The following is an 18791-nucleotide window of genomic DNA, read 5'->3' as shown; positions in this document are numbered from 1 at the left end:
CCTGAGGTTTCTACTGTTTTTTTTTTCCCCCCGTTAAAGGGTTTTTTTTGGGGGGAGTTTTTCCTTACCTGCTGCGAAGGTCCTAAGAACAGGGGGATGTCGTATGCTGTAAAGCCCTGTGAGGCAAATTGTGATTTGGGATATTGGGCTTTATAAATAAAATTGATTGATTGATCTCTCACCAGGTGAGGAAAGCCCAACAGAGACTGTATTTCCTCAGAAATTTAAAACACGCTCACCTCTCTCACCACCTGCTCATCAACTTCCACCGCTCAGCTATAGAGAGCATCCTGACCCACTGATGCACTGGTGGTGAGGGCAGCGGATCGTATCGTTGGATCACCATTACCTACACAGACATTTATACTGGCCGACTTAGGCCGAATAAAAAAGAAGGCCAGTAGCATCTCCAAGGATCACACCCCCTGGACGCTCTGTTCTCTCCACTGCCCTTGGGGAGAAGATACAGGACAATAAAATCCAAAACAAGCAGATTGAAAAACAGCTCAGAACACAAAGGATTCACCAGAGAGAGTAGAAATCAGTTTCATCTCCTGACTGTTTAAAAAAATGCTGTGTTTTGTCGTCTGTTGCTAAAATTCAGTTTCACTCTGTCAGATGCCCCATAACCCTAACCCCTAACCCCCCCAACCCCTGAACCCTGACGCTGCTAACCCTGACCCTGCTGACCCTGAACCTAACCCCTGACCCAGGCATCTGAAGGTCTGTAAAGTCTTTAAACCTCAGAACCATCGCACTGATGAATGATCAGTCTTTGTTCTGTTTGTATTGTCCTGTTCTGATCCACCTGGACTTCAGTACTCTAACCCCCCCCCCCCCCCCACACACACACACACACACACACATTGTGAGCTGGAGAACATTGTTGTTTCCACTCGGCTGATTTTTGGTGTCACACAAGAGAAGAAAAGGAATGAGAGGGAGGGAGGAGGAAGAGCTGAACCAGAGAGAGGAGGGAGGGAGAAGGAAGAGCAGCAGAAAGAGGGAGGGAGGAGGAAGAGCATGACCATAGAGGAGAGAAGGAGGAGGAATAGCAGCACCAGAGAGGAGGGAGGGAGGAGGAATAGCAGCACCAGAGAGAGGAGGGAGGGCGGAGGAAGAGCAGCAGAAAGAGGGAGGGAGGAGGAAGAGGAGCAGAGAGCAGCAGAGACGACAGATGAAGAAAGGAGTGTGGAGCCATCAGCAGGTTAACGGACAGATCAGGTCATTAAAGAGTTAACGAGGAAGAGGAGGAGGAGGAAGAGGAGAGCGTTTGAAAGATGGAGACTGACGAGAATCTGGTCAACGTTTTTCTGGTGCTGCTCATCGGATCTCACCTCACCGTGGTAACGATGTGTTTCTATTTATACTCTATTGTGTTCTACTCTGTTCTATTGTGTTCTACTCTGTTCTATTATGTTCTACTCTGTTCTATTCCTGTCCTGTTCTACTGTGTTCTATTCCTGTCCTGTTCTACTGTGTTCTATTCTACCCTGTCCTGTTCTATTGTGTTCTATTCCTGTCCTGTTCCACTGTGTTCTATTCTACTCTGTCCTGTTCCACTGTGTTCTATTCCTGTATTGTTCCAGTGTGTTCTATTCCTGCCATGTTCTACTGTGTGCTATTCCTGTCCTGTTCTACTGTGTTCTATTCCTGTCCTTTTCTACTGTGTTCTATTCTACCCTGTCCTGTTCTACTGTCTTCTATTCCTGTCCTGTTCTACTGTGTTCTATTCTACCCTGTCCTGTTCTACTGTGTTCTATCCCTGTCCTGTTCTACTGTGTTCTGTTCCTGTCCTGTCCTACTGTGTTCTATTCCTGTCCTGTTCTACTGTGTGCTATTCCTGTCCTGTTCTACTGTGTTCTATTCCTGTCCTGTTCTACTGTGTTCTATTCAACCCTGACCTGTTCTACTGTGTTCTATTCCTGTTCTGTTCTACTGTGTTCTATTCCTGTCCTGTTCCACTGTGTTCTATTCTACCCTGACCTGTTCCACTGTGTTCTATTCCTGTCCTGTTCTACTGTGTTCTATTCCTGTCCTGTTCCACTGTGTTCTATTCTACCCTGTCCTGTTCCATTGTGTTCTATTCCTGTCCTGTTCCATTGTGTTCTATTCCTGTCCTGTTCCACTGTGTTCTATTCCTGTCCTTTTCCACTGTGTTCTATTTTACCCTGTCCTGTTCCACTGTGTTCTATTCTACCCTGACCTGTTCTACTGTGTTCTATTCTACCCTGACCTGTTCTACTGTGTGGTGGATATCTTGTGTTTCTATTTATATTCTACTGTGTTCAATTGTACTCCCACTTGAAGCTGTGTAACAACACTCTACTGAGTTCTACTGACATTCCTTTTGATAATTCAATTGACAGCTTCGGATTGATCGATTGATCGATCAATAATGAAACGTCAGAGATTTGAACAGTTAATTAGTTTTAAGATTCATCTCATTTTTCAGATTTAAATGAATCAGTCCCATCATGCACCTCTCCATCACACAGGAACAGATCTAATCACAGGTGCTGCCTTGCTCAGCGGTTCAGAGGGAATCGTACCTGTGACAAACAGATCAATAATCACATCAAGGTTTTTAATTGGATCCAAAGATTATTCAGATTTTTGTCATCAGACGTTAATAAATGTGAAAAATCCAGGTTATTAAACAGATTAAAATCAGAGACAGAAAATGATCCAGCGGATGTTTTTCTGTAGGATTTTTGACGTGTTTCATTTATAACTTTGAAACTTTCTTTATTTTAACTCGACGTTGTCTGAATATTACATATGATAAAATAAAAAAGCTGCTGTTCAGTTTTATTGAATCTCTGAAAAAAACAACGCGTCTTTGTTCTTTGAGATTTCAGATCAATCAATCAATCAGTATAAATATCATCAATATGGAGTGTTGTTGATGAATCCACGACTAATGTTTCTGTTTTTAATTAAACTGATGTAATGTTTTCATTCTGATGCATCACAAAAGTTTTGTCAGAAATATTTTTATTTAAATTCACATTAAAAATAATTTATAATAATATATTATATATTATATAAATTATTATATAATAATGATTTCTGCATTATGACAAATGGTCAAGTTTCACAGTCGAATATTTAATTTCTCCGAATCATGAAGAAAATAACAGGCTTCACACATTTTCAACACTTTTTTCATTTTCACACATTTTTAACACTTTTTTATTAACACGTTTGGTTTCTTCATCAGTCATCACCCTCCTCCCATCCCAGGGTGGAGAGAGAGGATAGAGACAAAGACAGAGAAAGAGAGAGAGACAGAGACAGAGACAGAGACAGACACAGAGAAAGAGAGAGAGACAGAGACAGACACAGAGATGGACAGAGAGAGAGAGAGAGACAGAAAGAGAGAGAGAGAGAGACAGACAAGAGACAGAGACAGAGAGACACAGACAGAGAGAGAGAGAGACACAGACAGAAACAGAGAGAGAGAGAGATAAATGTTTTCTAGTTGAATGTTAAACTGTGACTCGATATGACATCAGAGAGGAGGCGGAGCGAGCGAGACACACACACACACACACACACACACACACACACACACACACACAGAGACAGAGAAAGACAGAGAGAGAGAGAGAGAGAGACAGAGACAGACAGAGACAGAGACAGAGAGAGAGACAAGAGACAGAGAGAGAGAGACACAGAGAGAGAGAGAGAGAGACAGAGAAAGACAGAGACAGACAGAGATAAATGTTTTCTAGTTGAATGTTAAACTGTGACTCGATATGACATCAGAGAGGAGGCGGAGTCTCTGTTCCAAAAACTAGCCCTTCTATAAAATATCAAATATCGACCATAAAGTCTCAGTATTATAAATTATTATTAAACACTGATAATTAAACCAGGGTACATAAATCAGCATGTGATTCTGAGTTCAGCCTGCAGAGGGCAGCAAACACAAATGACAACAACGTGACTTCCTGTTGGTTTGAATCAGGACGGGTCTTTGTGTCCCTGAGCAGGACTGGAGGAGTTAAAGTCTGATGTCTAACTGACTAACAGTGTCTGTCTTTGATTGATTGATTGATTGATTAGTTGGACTTTGCACTGCAGTTATTACAGTCATCAGTGTCTTTTTTTTCACGGTTGTCCTCCGATTTCCTGTCTGACAGGTGGGTCCTTCTGCCCCTGAGGAAGGCTGGCAGGTGTACAGTTCGGCTCAGGACTCTGAAGGTCGATGTGTCTGTACGGTGGTCGCTCCCCAACAGACGGTCTGCTCCAGAGATGCCCGAACCAAACAGCTCCGACAGCTTCTGGAGAAGGTACAGCGCACCATTACTGATGATAATGCTGCTAACCCTAACCCCCCTACCCTGATCCCCCTACCCTGACCCCCCTACCCTAAACACCCTACCCTGAGCCCCCTACCCTAAACACCCTACCGTGAGCCCCCTACCCGAACGTTGGCAGCAGCGTCATGTGTTATGACGTGTTTGTGTCGTCCAGGTTCAGAACATGAGTCAGTCCATCGAAGTTCTGGACCAGCGAACTCAGAGAGATCTGCAGTTTGTGGAGAGGATGGAAGTTCAACTGAAAGGTCTTGAAAACAAATTCAAACAGGTGGAAGACGGACATGAGAGCAACATCGCCAGACAGTACAAGGTACTGCCCACATAATGACATCATGACTCATCTCAGCCTTCCGGACATCATGTCACTTAGGCTACTAACCAAAGCGCTCTGTAAACTGAAGTGTTTCATTTCAGAGGTGAACCAGTTCTCAAAATGTCCTGTCTGCACTTTCTGAAGTGTTCATGGTAGTCTCTGAGTCTTGACTGAATCTGAGGGTGTCCTGTGAAGATGGACAACTGAAGCTACTGCTCATGTTTCACTCTAACCTGGGCTCATGCTTTGCTCTAACCAGCAGCAATATGTATATTTTTTACAGGTTTGGCACATCTAAACATATGGTTAAATGTTTAAACTTTATGGAAATGCTACACATCGTTAGTTCTCTTAGATTCACCACAATTCAATCATTAAATTCAACGTACAGAATCTATGAGCACCAAAGTATTATTCATTTCAAATTTACCAAACGTGTAAACAAGATAGGTGTAAAAAAAAGTGCTGACTCGCTACATTTGAAGCGCTCGTAAAAAACAAATATGTGTCCACTCCACACTCATTTAAATTGTTTTAGTTTGTACGAGTGGACAGATCAAAGGCATCCTGAAAGCTTTTTATTTAGAATGAATCTAACTTGTAAACATTGTCGTGGGAGGTGTTAACTGTTTATACTAAATTTGTTTGTCAAACTGACCGCAGTTCTTCTGACTTGTGGTTTTTTTGTCTTCCTGCCTTGTGTTTTTGAGTACGTTTGTTTTTGTGACCTCGTTGTGCATTTCTCACTTTGGGCCTCGTGATGGCTGAAAATGAACAAATTAATCTTTTTGAACGACTGTTTTTAGTATCCGATACGTTCTGGTTCAGCCTGTCGAACTGATTAGTGCTCATGAATCCCTGATTTTTCTCTCTTGCTGTTATTGCAGGGTAGAGTTCACGCTCACAATGCCTGCTACAGTGAGTGAACAAGAATCTATTGAATAGGACGGGAGGTCAGACGGTGTTGCAGCTTCGCTAGCTGAATGAAACCAAACAAACCATTCTCTTGAAGTTTGATGTACATCAATAGTTTAGAGATGTCGACATATGTTGGGTTTTAGGTGGTCAATACATATACGCGTATCATCCAAGCACAGACTCATCATTCAGAAAATAGGATTGATTATATAATATACACAGTGCAGAAAAAATAGATGTTTTACAATGCATCCCGAAATAATACTGACTTCCTGTTTCCTGAAATACCAGATGATAAAACTACAGTTTTGTATTTCATTAATAACTTTAAAGCTGTCAGTTGATACCAGAACTGCTCCAACACAGTGCAGTAATGACTCTGAACGAACGACTGAGGAACGATTAAATCGGACCTTCGTCAGTGGAGGCCAATGTTGCCTTCAGGTGTTCCTCAGATAGTTGTTCTTCCAACTTTGCTGTGTTCCTGTGAAGTTATAATGTGGAAACAACACTGACACTACAAAGATGTATTTTATTGCTCAGAGCGTTAAACAACATGTTATTGATTACGAAGGACAAAGGAAATGGATCAAGTGAGGAATAAGATCAGGGACTCATTTTTAAGATTATTCCAACTAGGGGTGACCCTGAATAGTCGATGATTCGGAGATTCAATTCGGAGAAGTCTGATTCAATGGCCAGTCTCGCCATTGAATCGTCGCAAGATGTGGTTATGAAACAAGACCGTACCATTCTGACTATATGGGGGTGCTCACTGCTGCTGAACATCTTGATTTGACATAGAATGTATTTGTTGTCTAGTTATTCATGATATATAGCCTATTTTGATACAAACATCAGCCTAATTTCTGTTAATAAAAAATTGAAAATGATGCGTGCGTTTAATCAATAGGTATAATCATTACTACGCATGAATAAATCACCCAGTTGCTCGATCTAAAAATAGCTGAGGTGAGTGAGTGCGCTGCAGGACCATCAGAGCAGCATCGAGGCCTACGGTGATTTAAAGTTAAAGTTAAAGTCCCACTGATTGTCACACACCTGAGTGTGTGAAATTTGTTCTTCACATTTGACCCATCCCCTGAGGGAGCGGTTAGCAGCAGCGGTGCCGCGCTCGGGAATCATGTGGTGATGATTTACGGTGGCGGAGCGCATACACAATCACTTAAGATGAGGTATGTGCTCTCAAATTAAACTTTTTTGAAGGATCATTCGTTTACCTGAAGTGTCTTGAAACGAATTTCCCCACTGATTGTTTTCTTGATAGGCTCTGATCATTTATTTGGATACTTTTTTCCCGACGTGGCCAAACAATTGAGAGCGGTAAGGCACGGTCCGTGTGGATAAACTTGTATGAACCTGAGTTGATTAATGAAGTAACTTGAAGTCAGAAAGAAGGAAAACTGTTTCTAAACCTTTTGATGATGTTTTTGGATGTTTATTTGTGAATGAAAGGGCAAGTTCTGACGTGTCAGGAATGACTCCTGTTAAAGACATGGATGAGGCTGCAGCATGTCTGTGCTCATCTAGAGCATCATACCTTGATGAAGTGAAAGGAGTAAAGATAAAGATGAAATGATAACTCTTTTACTTTTATTATTATCTTATTATGCCAACTGAAGAATTAAATTTGTTTATTAGCTATTTTCTCTAGAGCAGAAACAAATGTGCTTATTAATCAACGAGGGGAAAAAAAACAACATGATTTGACGATTAGTTGGCTGAAGGAAAAATCTGTCAAATCAGATTCAACTATGAAAATTCTTAGTCAGGGACACCCCTAATTCCAACACCACATGAGCACAGCACAAGGTTGGCGAGGTAACTGTGATGTGTGCTGCTTTTCCCTCAGAGAGCAATAGATTATCAGTCAGCGACATTTTTGTAACTTTGTAGAAAAATTAAAGCTTCCTGTTCAGAAGGCCGATGGGCTCAAGTGTCTTTACAGCCCCCGTACTCCAAACTTTTTTTTGAGGCTCAGTCACAGTCTTTATGTAATGTGACATATAGTGGTTGATATGTGAAACATAAAAACAATGTGAATCTTTTTCTTCCAACACCGTCTGGGTCCAGACGTAGACAGAGAGGGATGTCAGGTCAACAAGGGGGACTTATTTTGGAACGATATCTCCCTTGTCCTCCCTCATTCCCCCTGAAATTCCCTTGCGCCGATAGCCCCCACCCTGTGAGGACATGGTGTCAATTCTCAGTACAGATCGGTGTGAACTGGTTCAATATCGTGACGTTCTACAGTGTCTGAAAAAACTGACTTGTGTTGTTAAAGTTATTTATGAAACGCAGTCGAGTCAACAAACACCTTCAGATGTCCGACGTCTGGACGGTAACTGAACTCTGCTGTCCGTCTGTCCGTCTGTCTGTCTGTCTGTCTGTCTGTCTGTCAGTCCATCAAAGCAAAGATGGAGGAGTTGCGACCTCTGATCCCAGTCCTGGAGGCCTACAAGGCGGACGCTCTGCTGGTCCGACAGTTTAAGGAGGAGGCGGCGAACGTGACAGAGCTGCTGGGATCACTGCAGGAACAGCTGGGAGGTCTGGACTACCAGGAGCTCCACAGCCGAGTGATGAACTTGGAGGACCGGCTGAGGGCCTGCATGCAGAGGCTGGGTGAGTAAACAACAAACAAACAAACAAACAAACAGAGGGCCAGTAATTAAACAGAAAACAACTTATGGTATTTAGGATTTGTTTTCGACATTAAAATTGTTTTTTTTTTCAGTGTGTTTGTTTTGAGTCCACCACAAAAAGTAAACGTGCATATTAACAACAAAAATACTTTCGACCTGCAGCACTGAATTAACTGTTTACTGTGACTCCCAACAAACACCCAGCTGAGGAGGCGCTGATGCTGGATTTGCTGGAACCTTAAGAATAAAACAGAACCAAACAAATGTCTTCTGTCAACAGTACGAGTGATTTCTGTAACATAACCACTACATCCCGTCAGGGGTCGCAGGGGTTGTGGGGGGTGGAGCCTATCCCAGCAGACAGTGGGTGAGAGGCGGGGTTTACCGTGGACAGGTCATCATACTGTGACAGGGCTGTCTTATTGTCATCTTATTTTATTTTATTTATTTATTTTATTTAGAAAATCAGGACAATGCATATTAATGAACATGTACGGCAGTAGCTACATGTAAATATGCCAGATTGTAGCCTGGGGGCTAATTTCCATGTGGAGTCCTTTAGGCAGGTTGATGTTACAATACAAAAGAACAGGAAATATACAGTATTAAAAATCTGTTAATTAAAACAAAAAAGAAAGAAAAAGCAGATAGAAAAGAAAACAGGACAGTGCATAAGTATGCGTTAATATAGAGAGTTAATACAGTACAGTATGCAGTTAGAGGTGATTGCACGTTTGGTTCGCTCTAAGCCACACCTTCAGGTGGCTCTTGAAGGTGGCCAGGGTGGGACATTCCCTTATGGTAGAGGGCAGTGTGTTCCAAGCTGCACTCCCTTTAATAGACAGGGCATTTTGGCTGAAGGAGGTTTTTCTGAAGGGAACCTCACAGTCCTTGTTAGCAACAGCTCTGGTGGTCCAAGTCTGTCTGTATCTGATAAATTGTTTCAGTGGGGGTGGTGCCAGGCCATGGTGCACTTTATATATTAGGCATACAGAGGTGAATTTACAAAAATTAAGAAAACTCAGCAAGTTATATTTCCCTAAGATGTTGCAGTGATGATAAGATAAAGTTTTTTTGTCTAGAGTTTTTAGTGTTTTTTTTGTACAGAAGCTCAACTGGTTTCAGGATAGTAGAACCTGACATGGACCAGCTGGTGATGCAGTAGCTCATATGTGAAAGTATGATAGAGTGCAAAAACATCAGAGCAGCTGCAGCTGATAGGGAACCTCTGATTTGCTTAAAGTTATAAAGATGGAATTTAATTTTATTGGGTAACATTTTAACATGGTTTTTGAAAGAGAGTTTAGAGTCTATAATCACACCAAAGTATTTAAACTCATTAACAACATTCAACTCTTCTGTGCCCAAAAAAACACCAGAGTGAGAAAGCATGGTAGCAGAAGGTTGCTTCGACAAAAATAAACAGTTTTTTTGCATTTAAGATAAGACACGATCTAGTAAGCCATGCTCGTATGTGTGTAAGAGCTATTGCTAGTAAGCCATGCTCGTATGTGTGTAAGAGCTATTGAGAGCACACGTGCTGCCTCCTCAGGATTTTTAGCTTTAGGAAAAATTACAGTGTCGTCAGGGTAAAGCTGGACATCCACATGTAAACAAAAATCAGGTAAATCATTAATATACAATGAAAATAAAATGGGTGCCAGTATGGACCCTTGGGGGACCCCTACTGGACAACCCATGTAAGAGGAGCTGGCACCGTCCACCACAGTGCATTGTTCTCTGTGTGATAGGTATGAGTCAAACCAATTAATAGCTTGGGTAGAAAAATTGAATCGGGACAATTAAGATAGAAGCACCTTAAGTTTAAGTTGAAGTTTATTCACTTTATTAATCCCCCTGAGGGGAAATTCAATGTTTTTCACTCTTGCTTGTCAATTACACACAGGTCTGAAAGACACACACATGCAAAAACAGGACCCATACATGCTGAAAGTGGAGAGATCTCAGAGTGAGGGGGCTGCCCTTTGGTCAGGTGCCCCGAGCGGTTGGGGGGTTCGGTGCCTTGCTCAAGGGCACCTTGGCAGTGCCCAGGAGGTGAACTGGCACCTCTCCAGCCACCAGTCCACGCTCCATATTTTGGTCCGGACGGGGACTCGAACAGGCGACCCTCCAACCCAAGTCCCTATGGACTGAGCTACTGCCGCCCTACCTTGTGGTTGACGGTGTCGAAAGCCCTTTTTAAATCTAGGAATACGGCACCAACGCATCCATTTTTATCTAGATGACATTTGATTTTTTCCATGAACATGGTCAATGCAGTCTTGTTAGAGTGGTGTGGTTGAAACCCAAACTGCATGGGATGTAAAGGAGCTTGGCTATAGCCGAGGAATTCAATGATTTGTTTGGCAACCCATTTTTCAATTATTTTGGAAGTAGTAGGTAAGATGCTGATTGGTCTATAATTATTCATGTCAGACTTGTCTCCAGCTTTAAATACTGGGGTGACTAAGGGCCAATTTCCACACGTTTGGGACGACTGAATTGCTAATTGATAAATTAACCAAGTGCATGATTGGGGGGGCTAAAGCTTCCTTGTGTGATTTCAAAAAATTGGTGTCGAGCCCATAAATATCTATGGTTTTAGAGTTGTTCAAAGCACTAATGATATCATTAACTTCTGGTTTTGTGATTTCTTGAATATAAAATTTGGGCTGAGTATTGTCAGATAAAGTAGGAACCTGCTGGTCAGGTTCCTCAAGAGTTGTGAACTGTTTCACCAGATCCTCCATTGATTTTATGAAGAAAGAGTTAAATTCTTGAGCCAGGACAGCAGGGTTTCTCACCAGCTGACTGTCAATTTTTAATTCCAAACCTTTAGTTTCCTGCTTGGGTTGTTTCCCTGTCAATTTGTTCATATTCTGCTATATGTTTTTTTTTGCTTTTACCTCTAGCGTTCTCAGTAATTTGGATAAAAAAATTAGCTTTGGCCTTGCGTAATTCTGACGTCACTTTGTTTCTGGCTGCTGTGAAGTTGAGTCTGTCTGTAATAAGTCCAGACTTAATAGATTTTCTGAGCAATTGATCCCTAAGTTTCATTAGTTTTAGGCAGGCAGAGTTGAGCCAGGGTAGAGATGTGGACTTCTTTCTCCCATGGCGCCCCCTCCTGGAGAAAGAGAGGACGACCTCTTTGACTTTCGAGATAAATAAGTCACTGCCAGCGTCTGGATCATCGCATTCCATAAAGTCAGTGCAGTCAATATCTTTTAGAGCTCTATCCACATTCCAGTTGATTCTTGGGGACTGTCATATTAATAGAATGGTTGGTTGGAGTGTAACGCAGATTTTTTGAGCGTTTGACGTTTCTGGAGAACAATATTGCATTATGGTCTGAGAGACCTGTTTACAGGTTGTGGGTGTTTGTGATTTTTTCTGGTTTATTGGTGAAAACTAAGTCAATTCTAGAGTGTGTGCAGTGTGTAACTGTGGTGGGTTGTTCTGTTAGCTGAGTGAGATTGTTATCCCAATTGATGTTGAAATCGCCAAAGAGGAGGATTTCTTTTTTATGATTACATGAAGTAAGGAGTGCCTTGGTCATAAAAATCGATGTTAGCTGTAGATTTGCGATAGATGCAGATAACCGTTAGAGACATCTCTCTCGAAAGGGAGATGTTTACACCAGTGCACTCAAGTGTGATGTTGCTGGGCTATATAATCTGATTGCATTTCAAGTTGTTCTTTCCATACAGAATAGAGAATTAAGATAAACATAAAATCGATGTTAGAATTACATAATAAATGTTCAATCTGTTCTCGTTTGGGCACCAGGCTGCTAACATTTAAATGGCCCCCAAACAACCCCCCCCTTTTTATACCCTTGATCCCAGATAGTCCTAGCCTGATTAAGTGTCCTGAATAATTTAAGTCGTTTATGTTTTTTGAGTACTGGTTTACAGATCTTACATGTGCTAGTGTGTGGGAAGCTGTCCTTTTGGTTGGAGCGTTGTGGTGCTGACCTCCTGCTGTGTTGCTGATTCCTGGCTCAGTCCCGCTGGGTGACCCGCTGTTGAGCTGACGTTGGCTGGGAGTAGCGTCTCCTCCTTGCTGGTGTTGACCGAGGGCATTGCTGCAGTGGTGAAAACTGCGGTGCTGCCCTTGCTGTCAAAGCTTTGAAAGCTGTAAACACCACAAACAAAACTTTGTGTACCTCCTGAAATCTGAGCCACAGTTTGTATCTTATATTTTTATTTTCAGCATGTGGAAAACTGACGGGAATCTCTGAGCCAATCACCATGAAGACGTCTGGATCCAGGTTTGGATCGTGGATGACCGACCCGCTTGCTCCAGCTGGGGACAACAGAGTGAGTCTCATCACCACAATACAACAACAACACTTGAACGCAGAGTCCGTTTTATCTGAGCTCGGAGACAACAGATTTCTAACGTACAGTCTTTGTGAGGTCTGAAAGACGAGGCTGTTTGCAGGATCTTATAAAAGACAACATCCAGGTGCATCATGGGAAATGTAGGCTGCAGTGGTTTTGGACTACCAGTGAAAATATCTCCACCTCAGGTTTTTCATCTATAGTGAAGAGACACAGTGAAACAAATCATAAATACAAGCACAGGACTGAAACAGGATCCAGATGAGATTTTCAGATGAAACATAAACACAAAAGACACAAAGATAAACATGGACACTGTCTGACTAATGTGTTCAGGCTGAGGGATAGAATTACAATCAGCTTTATTGGTGAAGTTAGTATGTGAACACACGAGGAACATGGCGCCAGTTTATGGTGCTCTGATGTTTGTACACAGTAAACAAACAACTACAAACAAGGACAACACATCTGAACAAGGTAAACACAAACAGTGATGACGATGTACAGATATGTGTTTATATATGTTCGATATGTGTGTGTATATATGTCCAGATATGTGTATACGTGTATAGATATGTGTATATGTACAGATATATATACTGATATTTGTGTATATGTGTACAGATATATGTGTGTATATATCTACAGATATATATATGTACAGATATATCCACTGATATATATGTACAGATATATGTGCATATATTGACAAAGTGGGCGGCAGTAGCTATGTTTCCATCCAAAAGTGATTTGAATCATTGGGAAATGCGCATTAAAAGAAATATGAATCCTGTGTGTTTCCATTAAATGTACAGACTTTGGTGAAAACTACGAATTCGTGCGAGTTTTTCTCAGACCCGGAAACAAAGTTTTTTTAATTTTCCAATGCGATACTTCTCGATGCACATCTAAACAGGCTGATGGAAACATGGCTAGTAGCTCAGTCTATAGGGACTTGGGTTGGGAACTGGGGGGTTGCCTGTTCAAGTTCCCGTTTGGACCAAACATGGAGCGTGGACTGGTGGTTGGAGAGGTGCCAGTTCACCTCCTGGGCACTGCTGAGGTTCCCTTGAGCAAGGCACCGAACCCCCCAACCGCTCGGGATGCCTGACCAAGGCAGCCCCCTCACTCTGACATCTCTCCACTTTGTGCATGTATAGGTCCTGTTTGTGCATGTGTGTGTCTTTCAGACCTGTGTGTTAATGACAGAAGAGTGAAAAAATTGAATTTCCACTCAGGGGGATTAATAAAGTATGTATATATAAATATATATGCACATAATATATATATATATATATATATATATATATATATATATATATATATATATATATATATGTGTTTATANGTATATATATATATATGTGTTTATATACAGATATATGTGTTTATATGTACAAATAGATAGTCATGTGTATTTATGTGCAGATATATGTGTACACATGGACAGATATATATTTGTATATATGTACAGATGTGTGTACAGGTATATTTTCATATGTACAGATATATGTGTACAGTCATATGTGTATTTATGTGCAGATATATGTACAAATATATGTATATATGTACAGATATGTGTATATGAGTACATATGTGTTTATATGCACAGATATATGTGTTTACACAGACAGATATATGTGCAGATATGTACAGATGTGTGTATAGATGTGTTAATATGTTCAAATATATGTGTACAGTTATGTGTATTTATGTGCAGAATGTATATAATTGTACATATATATGTGTGTTTATATGTCCAGATATATGTGTATATGTGAGTACAGATGTATGGGTTTAAATGTACAGATATGTGTGTCTATATATCCAGATATATGTGTACATATATGTACAGTGCAGTCCAGTGGATGTTTGGTTTCCAGGGTTATTAGAGAATGACGGTCTGTCAAGTTTCGACTGTCAGTTTTCATTTCATTTGAGTCTACAGTTGAACTATGTTTAATATGATGACATCATCATCATCATCATTACGTTATGTGTTTATGGAATATGGTCATCTGTCATGCTATCACGCTGACACAACAAATAAAAAAATCACTACATATGATTAGATCTTTTTTTTTTTTTTCCTTACAGGTGTGGTACATGGATGGTTACCATAACAACCGCTTTGTCAGAGAGTATCAGTCAATGTACGACTTCATGACAACAGATAACTTCACGTCTCACCGCCTGCCTCATCCTTGGTCTGGGACCGGTCAGGTGGTTTATAATGGATCCATTTACTTCAACAAGTTCCAGAGTCACACCATCATCAAGTTTGATTTCAGCACGTCGCTCATCAGCCGCTCCCGACAGCTGGACTTCGCAGGGTATAACAACATGTATCATTACTCCTGGGGGGGGCACTCAGACATTGACCTCATGGTGGACGAGGGGGGGCTTTGGGCTGTCTATGCCACCAATCAGAACGCTGGAAACATTGTCCTCAGCCAGTTAAACCCAAACACTCTGCAGATCATCCGCAGCTGGACCACCAACCACCCCAAACGTAGTGCCGGCGAGGCCTTCATGATCTGTGGGACCCTGTACGTGACTAACGGGTACTCAGGTGGAACCAAAGTTTACTACGCCTATTCCACCAACTCCTCCACCTACGAGTACATCGACATTCCTCTGACCAATAAATACAGTCACTTGTCCATGCTCGACTACAACCCCCGAGACAGAGCGCTGTATGCCTGGAACAACGGCCATCAAGTCCTTTACAATGTGACACTCTACCACATCATACAATAAACACACACCAACGAGTCAGTATGAGTCCTTCACAATGTCACACTGTACGACATCATACAATAAACACACACTGAGTCAATATGAATCCTTGTTAACTTCACACTCTACCACATCATACAACAAGTAAACACCAATGACTCAGCACGAGTCCTTTACAACGTGACACACTACCATGTCATACAATAAACAAACGAGTCAGTACGAGTCCTTTACAATATAACACTCTACCACATCATAGAATTATTATACAGTAAGACACTGTCAAGTGTCGAGACAGAGTATTGTACACCTGGAACAACGTCCACCAAGTTTTTTCTAAATTACACTGTATTTTTTTTTTTTACAGCAGGTCGAATACTAACAGATAAACAGAGTGATAAAAGTTTTCTGTCATAAATGCTTATGTTGTCTGACTTGTGCAGAATTAGAGGAGAAGGTAGTTTTCAGGTTCATCTCTGTGCCTCCAGGACAGAGAGATGTATGCTGGCCTAGCTTAGCACAAAGACCAGAATCAAGAGGAAGCTGTTAGTTTAGCTCCATCAAAAGAAAATCCCCTTTCCAAGAAAACCAGGTCTAAGACTGATGGGTGTGTTTAAACAGTCTCACTCCCAGTTCAGGACTTTTGGGATGATTAGTTCAGTCACTGCACCAAGTGTTGTTGATCAATGTCAAGTGCTGCTCATGTGTTATTTTTACATTTGTATTTGTGCACACGTGCAACAAACTGCATACGACATATAAACATGGAAATTAGAAAAAGTAAAGGTTAAAGTTTTGTTGGTGTTTTTATTTCTGCTTTCAGTGTTTGTGCTAAGCTAAGCTAACCCCTCCCTCCTGGTCCCAGTCTTTATGCCAAGCTAAGCTAGCAGTTTTCCCTGCTCCCAGTATTTGTGCTGAGCTAGGCTAAACATGTCGCGGACCTTTTTCTGTACTGGAGCATTTTCAAATTGTTGGACTGTTGAACTAGACGTGTTCGTTTGTACATTACGTTGAGATAACGTTACATTTTGGTCACCTGTTGTTTTTTGGGTAAAGACCAAAGTATTTGACATGAATGCACTTGAAATGTGAAGAAAACACTGAAACAATGACAAAGAAAACAAACGTGGTCTTTGACAATAAGAGACACTGAAATGTTTCGATGAATTGATGTTGTCACTGAAGAATGCTTCATGTTTTTTATGATGAGATTTCTTTTTTCCTGTGGGTGACATTTTCTGATTTTATGAAGTCAGACCCACCATTGCTACTCTGAAGTAATAATAATAACAATAATAATAATAATGATAACGATAATGATAATAATGATAGTAGTGTTTTCTTACTGTTGTGTATTATACAGTGATATAAAATATTTATTAAAACCTCTCTTTTCCAGTAATTTTCACAGTTTTTAAATCAGTTGTCACAGGTTGCGTCAGATGACCTCAACATCTGGAATTGCATCACGCTGAAAGCATTCTGGGAGATTGTGTCCTGCTATCACACACCTGGTACTCCTCAGCTCAGAGTGAATACTGAAGTCGTGTCCAATCATTGAGTGTAAATTGCAACATCCACGTGTAGACGACATTTCATGGACTCTGCTGTGTGTTGATTCATTTGTTGAAGATCTGGTTTGGTGTCCTCACAGTTAGTCACTAAATATGTGTCAAAGTCACATGAATTCTCACAACTCTCAATTCTGTTAGTTTGTTTATGATGAAGCAGAAATCTTTAGTGCCAAGAATCCTCTGAACCTCTTAATCTTCAGCTCAGGAGCCTCCATCACCACCAGTGTCGTCATGCAGGTCAACGTGTCTACCTGCAGGTTGGTGTTGAGGACACAGGACTGATGTGTCAGACCGGGCGGATTGTGTTTGAGACATTAATGGATGTAAACATGTAAGAAATAAAAACAATGGGCGTCTGTAGGTCCATATTTAAGAATTGTCCTGCTGAGTGGGTCCCTAGTGCTTTTGGTGTCTCTGGGATTCCTGGTGTTACTGGTGTCCCTAGTGTGTGTGCTGTCTGTGGGATCCCTGGTGTGCCTGGTGTGTTTGGTGTTCCTGGTATGTCTGGTGTCACTAATGTCCCTGGGATCCCTGGTGTACCTGGTGTCACTGGTGTTCGTAGTGTCGCTGGGATCCCTGGTGTCCCTGGGATCCCTGGTGTGTCTGGTGTCACCAGTGTCCCTGGGATCCGTGGTGTGCCTAGTGGTGTTGACGTACCTGGTGTTCCTGGGATTCCTGGTGTCCATGGTGTCCATGGTGTCCCTGGTGTGTCTGTTGTTCGTGGTGTCTGTGGGATTCCTGGTGTTCCTGGTGTCTCTGGAGACACTGTATTTAAATGTGTGGGTGGGACGAGTGTCACCTTCAGGTCAGTGAGTGTGTGACACATTTAGAGGAGTTTAGTATTTCCTTGTTGTCCATTGGTCATGATGTCGTCATCATTTTTCATAAAGATATTTGACTGATCTGTGAAAACTGAATGTGTTTGATTTTAGGACGATGTTCAGACAAGAAACACTAAAACACTCGGTGAATTATTTGAGAGCAATGTTGTTAATTTTGAAAACAGCATTTTTAATCGCTTTATACTTATATTCGTTAAGTTGTAATTTCTGAGATTCAGACTGTGTTTTGACGTTTTTGTTTTTAAGTGTGCCTAACCCCATAATCTTCTTACCCCCTAACCCTAACCCCTGACCCGTAATCTAACCTTTTCACCTTTACCTCCTAACTCCTGAGCCTGATGAGATGTTGGATGTGGTAGAAACAGAAGTCGTTCATTATTTAAGTGCATGATATAAAAACATAAAAGGATCACTTGGTTTTGATGAGCTGTGGCCTTAACAGCTGATGCGTTTGGGTTTTATCACACAAGCATGATGTAATATTCATTTTATGTTACAAAGGTAACATGAACTTCACAGTGTACGGCTTGTCTTTGTGTTTGTTTCCAGGACAAGGATGTTGGTGTGGGCCTCACTATGATTTAATGTGTTTTGAAAAACTCATCATATTTTAAAGTGTATTTCTTGATTGTCTTGTAACAATAAAGGTCACATGATCACAAAGAAAAATGTGTGTGATAAGTTCTTGGTATGTGACTTACCTCAGGTTGTTAGAGGTTTGAGGAACTTGAGGCAACGGCCGAGGAGGGGGAGTTGCCACCATTTTTAACTGTAGTCTGTTAATCAACCCTAAATCTTAACTAGAATTTATTTGAAAGCGGGGTTAGGGGTGGGGGATAGAGATCCCCTCTCCAAGTGGAGAGAGGATAGTGCACGGTCCATCACTTCCAGGACATTCCCTTCCATGCTGACCCCCTGGTACCACCACCCTAAGGTGGTGGGTTTTCAAAAAATTAGGCTTGTAGCCTTAGTAAAGTCGGCCTTTGCGCAATATTTCGGTCGAGTTTGACCTTCATCAGGCGAACCGACTGTTAATAATGGGGAGGGTTAGGGGGTTAGGGTTAGGGATAG

The 18791-nt window shown here is 41.4% G+C and overlaps 1 protein-coding gene across 2 annotated transcripts; it reads left to right on the top strand.

Moving 5' to 3' along the window:
• Positions 1 to 1137: 1137 nt before the first annotated feature.
• LOC126394972 (noelin-like) lies at positions 1138 to 18374 on the top strand. 2 transcript variants are annotated; one of them, XM_050052136.1, is made up of 6 exons: positions 1140 to 1346; positions 4149 to 4298; positions 4483 to 4638; positions 7983 to 8202; positions 12435 to 12541; positions 14663 to 18374. In XM_050052136.1, the coding sequence occupies exons 1-6, from the start codon at positions 1281 to 1283 to the stop codon at positions 15323 to 15325; spliced, it is 1362 nt and encodes a 453-aa protein (XP_049908093.1). In that variant the 5' UTR covers positions 1140 to 1280; the 3' UTR covers positions 15326 to 18374. The 2 variants fall into 2 exon arrangements, with proteins under 2 accessions (XP_049908094.1, XP_049908093.1); XM_050052137.1 differs by lacking the exon at positions 4483 to 4638 and having other exon boundaries at positions 1138 to 1346.
• The last annotated feature ends 417 nt before the right edge of the window (positions 18375 to 18791 follow it).

Source organism: Epinephelus moara, chromosome 8 (genome assembly GCF_006386435.1).
Source record: "Epinephelus moara isolate mb chromosome 8, YSFRI_EMoa_1.0, whole genome shotgun sequence".
NCBI lineage: Eukaryota > Metazoa > Chordata > Actinopteri > Perciformes > Serranidae > Epinephelus > Epinephelus moara.
The sequence above is the reverse complement of the archived record's forward strand: the minus strand, read 5'-3'. Positions and strand labels throughout refer to the sequence as shown.

Bases quoted from the DNA above. Each gene is read 5' to 3' on its own strand.
- LOC126394972 (XM_050052136.1), top strand. From the start codon at position 1,281: ATGGAGACTGACGAGAATCTGGTCAACGTTTTTCTGGTGCTGCTCATC. The intron at 4,639-7,982 runs GTACTGCCCACA...TCTGTCTGTCAG, and splicing joins ACATCGCCAGACAGTACAAG to TCCATCAAAGCAAAGATGGA. The intron at 8,203-12,434 runs GTGAGTAAACAA...TTTTATTTTCAG, and splicing joins GGCCTGCATGCAGAGGCTGG to CATGTGGAAAACTGACGGGA.